The following is an 8091-nucleotide window of genomic DNA, read 5'->3' as shown; positions in this document are numbered from 1 at the left end:
TTTCTCTCATGTAAATTTCAGCCAACTTGCTCGTATTATCTTTCTCTCTGATAGGTAAGAAGTGCGCAGACTTCGTTAATCGGTCCACTATTACCCAAATAGTGTCATGACCTCTTGGCGTTCTTGGCAACTTTGTAATAAAATCCATTGAAATTTGTTCCCATTTCCACTTGGGAATCTCAGGTTGTTGCAGAAGTCCTGAAGGCTTCTGGTATTCCGCTTTAACCTTGGCGCACGTTAAACACTTGCTCACGTAAACAGCAACATCGCCTTTCATCCTAGGCCACCAATAGTAATCTTTAAGGTCTTGGTACATCTTATCCGCTCCTGGATGGATAGAGTACCGCGATTTGTGAGCTTCGTAAAAAATAACCTTTCTCAAATCACCGAACAAAGGAACCTAAATCCTTTTCATGAAACACAACGTTCCTTCCTCGTTCGGCACTAATTGCGTCTCCATCCCACGGAGATATTCCTTCTCAAGGTTTCCTTCCTTAAGAGCTTCTTTCTGCGCGGCACGAATGCGCAGAGAAAGATCGGTTTGGATAATCATTTCCAAAGCTCTAACCCTTATGGGCTTGATCCTTTCTTTTCGACTTAGGGCGTCGGCGACCACATTCGCCTTGCCTGGATGATACTTTATCTCGCAGTCGTAGTCATTCAACAACTCAACCCAACGTCTTTGTCTCATATTCAACTCCTTCTGGTTGAATATGTGCTGCAGACTTTTGTGATCTGTGAAGATTGTACATTTCGTACCATATAGGTAGTGTCTCCAGATCTTTAAAGCAAATACCACTGCACCGAGCTCCAAATCATGCGTGGTATAGTTCTTTTCATGCACTTTCAGCTGACGCGATGCGTAAGCTATAACCTTCTGGCGTTGCATCAACACGCAACCCAATCCTTGGCGCGAGGCGTCGCAATATACCACGAAATCCTCTGTACCTTCCGGTAGTGCTAAGATCGGCGCATTACAAAGCTTATCTTTCAATAGCTGGAACGCTTCTTCCTGTTTAATTCCCCAATCAAACTTCTTATCCTTTTGGGTGAGGAGCGTCAATGGTTGAGCGATTTTTGAAAAATCCTCAATGAACCTTCGATAGTAGCGAGCCAAACCCAAGAATTGTTGAATCTCGGTTGGCGTCTTTGGCGTCTCCCAATTCTTGATCGCTTCGATCTTGGTGGGATCCACATGAATTCCATCTCCGTTCACTACATGCCCAAGAAATTGGACTTCACGTAGCCAAAACTCGCACTTAAAGAATTTGGCATACAACTGCTCCTTCTTCAGCAACTCCAAAATAGCTCTTAGATGTTGTTTGTGCTCAGCCTTCGTCTTTGAATAAATCAAAATGTCGTCGATAAACACAATCACGAACTTATCGAGGTACGGCTTGCAAACTCTGTTCCTCAAATCCATGAAAAAAGCAGGCGCGTTTGTCAACCCAAATGGCATAACTAGGAACTCGTAGTGTCCATATCGAGTTCTGAAGGCTGTCTTCGGGATACTTTCCTCTTGTATCCTTAACTAATGGTATCCAGATCGCAAATCGATCTTTGAATAAAAGCTTGAACCTTGCAGCTGATCAAACAGATCATCGATCCTTGGCAGAGGGTACCTATTCTTGATCGTCAACTTATTCAACTCCCGGTAGTCGATACACATTCGAAAACTACCGTCTTTCTTCTTGACAAACAGGACCGGAGCTCCCCAAGGCGAGAAGCTTGGTCTGATGAATCCCTTGTCTAACAACTCTTGAAGTTGTGTCGACAATTCCTGCATCTCAGATGGGGCAAGTCTATAAGGTGCCTTAGCCACAGGCGCGGCGCCTGGAACTAAGTCGATGCGAAACTCCACTTGCCTCTGGGGTGGCAATCCAGGCAAGTCCTCTGGGAAGACTTCTGGCAGTCTTTTGGTTTAATTGTCGATGTAATTTTTTTGAGATCGTCTTATGAGTAGTATGCACAAGTAACTAAAATACATGCGTACATGTTATTAAAATAATAAATATTCGGCTTAGCGCCCCGCAACGCGGGCGGGGCATCCAACTAGTTTGCTACATTTATCAATCATGGACGCTCCACTTCATCTCTAACCCAGTTAACGTCCCCGAATAAGCACATTAACCTGCACAGCCACAATCTCTGGTAGTTAACTTATTCAATGCATATAATTACTTAAAAGTAAACAAAACACACAAGATAGACACTTTAAAGTTCAGGTTTCACTCTCTACATCAGTTGTATATGGTTTTGAATCAGGTGCCTCTTGTTCTTGGTACTGGGAACTTCCAACTGCTATTGAATGAACTATTGTTGATTCAACAATTATTGCCTTCAAGGAGGTCTTAGCTATGTAACTATTGTCCAACTGTTAGACTGTTGTGTCAACAGTTGTAGTAGGTGTCTCACTTGAAAAAAAATACCAAGTGGCACTTGTGACACATGGGGAGTAACCTCATCTGTTTATGAGTTAGCAAATACATGACTTGGCCCACTCACTTGTTGTGGTGTGCTCTTAGTGATAGGTAAATGGAAGAAGTTGGGTTTGTCTAAAACACTTTGGTCTATTGCATCAAACAATGGTTAGATAGTGGATAATATAAATTTAGTGGGTGGTGGAGTGAGAAGAGAAGCAACCCTGTGAGAGGGGCTTGAGCAGAGATGTTCAAGTGAATCATCTCCCTCTTGCTTTGGGTCCCCTTGCTTACAACACTATCCTTTTGTGGGGATATGTGAGAAGTTTGGCTAGGTGGAGATGTTTACATCTATTGTTAGGAAGTAACAACAGATGTTTCAGGCTGTATTTGTGTTATAGCAGGGATCTTTAGCATCTCAACCTCCAAAGACACCTTTTTTTTTGGTTTTTCATTTGGATTTTGGTTTTTGAATGGAATTGGTCTTTGTGGAGGTATATGGTGTGTGTTCCAAAGTGTTGGTTTATACACTCTCGTCACCAGGAGCAGTAGGCTCAGCAACAGATGTTGTAACATCTGTTGCTTGGGTTTCAAAAACATTTTGTTCATCTTCACTTTCTTGACTTTTGGTCATTATGCGGGTGAATGTTTCATTTGAAAGACTTATAATTTGTAGAGCTTCACCCTGTAAAAGGATGTTTTATGCCAAGACCCTTGGTAAAATATAGCTTAAAAGTCTAGAGTACAAGAGAAAAGCTTTAACTTTGCCTCTTTTCTTGGCTTTTACATTTCCAACCATGCTCATATCTCATGAACGATTTTAACATTATACTATAGTAATAATAAAAAAATCAGGTTCTAAATGTGTTAGAGCATTCATATCCTTTTACCAAATCTACCTTATAATTCCATTTTAAAAATACATTTGCTCTTTGCTTTCTATTAAATAATACTTTTTATATCTTTATCATTATATTTCATCTCTCCTCTACTTACAACAACATTGAAAAGATATATAAAAAAAATTATAGAATGTAAATAGTGTTTTTTTAATATACAAATGAACACTAACATCTTCTCTTTTCTCTATTCATAACCATCTATAATCACTTTTTATACTACAAAAATCTTGATGATAAAATTTGGTAGACGGATTGTCAATCCTCTCACATTATAAATTACAATTATAAATTATATTATAAATATAATATAAATATCTACGATGAGAAGATGTCTCATCGATCAATTCCTCCTTTTTGTGTCTTTTCTTGTGTTTTTATTTATTTTTTATTTGCTTTTACCCTTCAAATTTCAGTATAAATATTTACAACTTCTCAACCTTTTGAAGACTTTGAAATCAAGTTTTACAAGCTTATTTTCTACTTAAGTGTCGGTATAAATTCAATTTGATTTACATTACCGCGTAGTCTTTTTTACAAGTGAGTAGGCTCAAATATTATACGTTTTTCTCACTTATTTTATATACGTTTTCAGTTGCCTTATATTTTTGACATAAATTTTATTTTACGAGTCAGGTAAAATATAATGTGTTTTATTAGACGATATAAATTCGAGTTACTTTATGTTTTGACGCTTTCGCAACTTGCAGTACCATTCTCTAACTTAAAAAATAATATCTTTCGTGCTTATTTTTATATATTAGTCGGTATAAATTCGAGTTGGTTAATGTTTTTTTTTACTTTTATCCTTCAACTTTCAACATTGACAATTACAACCCCTCAACTTTACAATCGAGTTTTACGTACTTATTTCTTTGTAAAATATCAGTATAAATTCAAGTTGATTTACGTTTTAACGTAATTTTTTTTTTTTTTTTTTTTTTTGAGAAACGAGTAGGATCAGAAATTATATATTTTTCAACACACAATATAATACAATAAAATTTTCAACACACAATTGATTAGTTATTTATAATTCACTCAATATAATACAATTAAATTTTCAACACACAATTGACTTCGACACCAAACATCTTTACGTTGGCACACTTCCCCACTCACACTTAAAACAAAACACCAACGGTGACTTCAACACATCATGAAACCGCCAGTCACCGCCACATTCTCCACCCCACCGGAAGAAGACCCCACACGAACCACCGCCACACAGTTGACCGTAACCGGACCAGCTCTCCGCAAAAAAGCCGCCGGAATCCGACCATGGCTCCTCTTAGATTCCACCGGTCAGGCGCAGATTATCGAGGCCGGTAAACACGCTACTATGCGCCGCACTGGTCTTCCGGCGCGTGATCTCCGCATCCTTGACCCGATTCTATCGTACCCGTCTACCGTTCTTGGTAGAGAACGCGCCATTGTGATTAATTTGGAGCATATTAAGGCTATTATTACTGCACAAGAGGTTTTGTTGTTGAATTCGAAAGATCCGTCTGTTACTCCGTTTGTTGATGAGCTTCAGCGCCGGATATTGCGTCATCATCACGCTAGTTCTCAGGTCATTTCTGATTCAATTATGTTGTTGGAGAAATTGCTTGGATTAAGAATTGATGTTGCCTACTGTTTGTTTGGAGGTTTTAGGAATTTGTTGAATGATGCCCTAATTTCAACTACTGGAATTGCATACCTAATTTAAATGGAATATTTCTCAGTTTAATAACCTGCAGGTCAATAAAAATTACATCGATATATAGATAAAAATACACGTGTCAAATAAGTTTTGTTTCAATAAAGTTTAGGAATTACAAAGTAACTTTATTAAAGTCCGAGAGTAGTAGCGCTGCCCCACCAATAGCTAACGGTTACTATTCCTCTGGGTTGATTCATTACGGGAGCACGGGAAAAAGGGTAAAAGATGAAATACTAAAAGGAATAAAAGTAGAGGACTAAACATGTATGCTACCAAAGTTAAAGCAGAGGGACTAAACTAAACACGCATATAAACAAAGTTAACCAATAAAAAGAAAACCTTTTTTTTAAACAAAGGGGCTAAACACGTGTATTAGCACTATTCCCCCTCATGGTTTATGTAGATATAGTAAATAAATATACTAAAATAAAATGATCATTTTTTATTAAGTTGGTCTTGTCAACTCATTAAAAAATTGTTAGGGATAAAGAATTTGTCATATCTGTCCGTGTCATTCTTTTTTTTTTTCGTTTCACAAACTACTGCATTTGTTCTTTTACTATTCTAAATTTATATTTGAATTATAGACTAGCATTTACAATTTGTGGCTAACATTGATGTTGTAATAACTTGTTTAGAAGGAAACGGTGGATGGCAATACTGACTGGACCCATTTGTATGATTTGGGCGAGCCACGGTCAAGAGAAGTTAGCCCGCCAAGAGTAGCCGCAGATGGTGATCAGGAGGTTAAAGCCGATGGTAAACATTCGTTTGATAAACGAGATGGCCCGAAGCTTCTTCCGTTTGAGTTCATTGCACTTGAGGCATGTCTAGAGGCAGCTTGCAGTTCTCTGGATAATGAGGTGAGAATTGTTCCTTGTGAATCATTTCGGTATTTGTTTAATACGTATTCTTTTTAGAAAGTTTGTTTGTTGTTATCTTGTTCGAAACTAGGCAAGGACATTGGAGCAAGAAGCACATCCAGCGCTAGATAAGTTGACTTCGAAGATTAGTACTTTAAATTTGGAACGTGTTCGCCAAATTAAAAGTCGGTTGGTTGCAATTACTGGACGTGTTCAAAAGGTTTGTGGGTGTGAACTTTAACCTCCACAGTTCTAATAAAAATGTGTTATATGGATATCTGGCTTCGTTTTAATTGTTAAGAATAAGGTTTATTTTCGAGATTCACGTTTAATTAGGTTAGGGACGAATTAGAGCAATTGCTAGATGATGACGGAGATATGGCGGAAATGTATCTGACCGACAAGCTGGAGCAACAGCTTGAAAACTCTTCATCTTCTTCTTCTTTTGTGGACGAAGAAGACGCCATGAACGAAGAGATTCATCAAACAGAAACTGATGACAGGTTTGGGTTGCGATTAATTATTTTCTCTAATGTTTTTCAATCTAATTTGGAAAAATATTGTGTTATCGATTATATTAGAGTTCACGATGCGAGTTTGATGGATGGTAATGAAAATACAAATGCACGTGAAGAAACGGACAACCATTCGGAACATCTTTACCGGGTCGGGAGAGAAAGCCGTGGGACCCGCACTAGTACAACACGGAGCAGTAGCGGCAAGCACCTTGACATTGAGGAACTTGAAATGCTCTTGGAGGCTTACTTTGTTCAGATCGACGGTACTCTGAATAAACTATCGACGGTATCTTATTAAAACATTATCTAAAGTTTTAAACAATTTTTATATGGATAGTGAAAGAACGTATGACCGAGTTCCGGTGTTTGTGTGCAGCTGAGGGAGTATGTAGATGACACAGAAGATTACATCAACATAATGCTGGATGACAAGCAGAATCACCTCCTGCAAATGGGTGTTATGTTAACAACTGCAACTTTGGTGGTGAGTGCATTTGTGGTGGTCGCTGGAGTGTTTGGAATGAATATAAATATCGAGTTGTTTGAAGATGAAACCGCAGAACAGAAGGAAGTTGGTAATGGTAAATTTCTGTGGACTGTGGGTGGTGGTACTACTGGCACTATCATCTTATATGTTATTGCCATCGTTTGGTGCAAGAGTAAACGTCTTTTGGAGTGACTGGCAGACATCAATATAGTTGAGGAACAATAATAATGAATATGGTATATGGTCCGTTATAAGAGGAATTTGTTATCAGGATGCTGTTTTTTAATATGCTCCGCACTGTTGTGAGTGCGATAATGCGTAATGGTATTAGACATGAGGTTTTTGTGTTGCAGAAGCTCATGAAGGACCATTTTTTCGGTTATGGTTCTTTTGCTGTGTTTTATGTGGATTGCGTCTTATAGTGGGGTTTTGTTGCTATTTTACATGTCTGTATTGAAGGCGCAACATGTAGTGCAACTGTTAGAACGAGTCGGAATCAAGGTTTAAAAGAATGGAATCAAGCCTCGAGGTGTTTTCCCTTCGCCTCACAAGGCGTACACCTTGAGGCGAACCCAGGCGGAATTAAAAAATAAATATAAAAATTATATATCTTATAAAAATAATAATACTAACTAATCTGATCATCATATTCATCAAAATAATAAAAAACACATAAAAAAGACAAATTATTTGAAATTGACACAAAAAGTCAAAAACATCAAAAACAAATATCAAAAACCCCTGGCGCCTCAGCCTTGAGGCGCACGCCTCAACCGTTCTTTTAAAACCGTAGTCGGAATTGGCTAATTTGACTTCGTATGGCGGATTTCACGGTTTTTTTTTGTGGTTTGGGCTGCTCCGTTGAATTGAGGGTGTTTTGGACTTTGGTGCTCTTTATGTGTTGGATCAGAGTGAAAGGCTGGACCTGAACCCCAACAGTAACACAAGGGTTTACCCACTGGGCTGATTTAAGTCATAAGCCGTAAGCTAATTTGACTTGGATTGGTCAATTTCATCGGGTTTTTGAGCATGTTTAGTTTCAACCGGCTAAAGATCTCTAGGGGTGGGGTGTAAACCAGTTTAGGCATTTGTGAGCTACTTGAGATTGACTAACTAAAAACATAAGTCGGGTCGAGTTTAAACTAGTTGGGGCTTATAGTGGGGCTCATTTAAGAAATGAATTCAAGTTTAAGTTTAAC

At 38.3% G+C, this 8091-nt stretch overlaps 1 protein-coding gene across 1 annotated transcript; it reads left to right on the top strand.

The window, feature by feature from the left end:
* Positions 1 to 4382: 4382 nt before the first annotated feature.
* LOC110884757 (magnesium transporter MRS2-3) lies at positions 4383 to 7280 on the top strand. The gene is made up of 6 exons (XM_022132477.2): positions 4383 to 4892; positions 5663 to 5887; positions 5979 to 6107; positions 6224 to 6390; positions 6469 to 6691; positions 6782 to 7280. Exons 1-6 carry the CDS (start codon positions 4479 to 4481, stop codon positions 7082 to 7084), a joined length of 1461 nt encoding a protein of 486 aa, XP_021988169.1. The 5' UTR covers positions 4383 to 4478; the 3' UTR covers positions 7085 to 7280.
* Positions 7281 to 8091: the final 811 nt, after the last annotated feature.

The sequence above is a fragment of the Helianthus annuus genome, chromosome 10 (assembly GCF_002127325.2).
Source record: "Helianthus annuus cultivar XRQ/B chromosome 10, HanXRQr2.0-SUNRISE, whole genome shotgun sequence".
Taxonomy (NCBI): Eukaryota; Viridiplantae; Streptophyta; class Magnoliopsida; order Asterales; family Asteraceae; genus Helianthus; species Helianthus annuus.
Note: the sequence above shows the minus strand (reverse complement) of the source record. Positions and strands in the feature narration are given on the sequence as shown.

Coding starts and splice junctions, on each gene's coding strand:
- LOC110884757 (XM_022132477.2), top strand. CDS start 4,479: ATGAAACCGCCAGTCACCGCCACATTCTCCACCCCACCGGAAGAAGAC. Junction 6,108..6,223: donor TTACTGGACGTGTTCAAAAG/GTTTGTGGGTGT, acceptor ACGTTTAATTAG/GTTAGGGACGAATTAGAGCA. Junction 6,391..6,468: donor CAAACAGAAACTGATGACAG/GTTTGGGTTGCG, acceptor CGATTATATTAG/AGTTCACGATGCGAGTTTGA.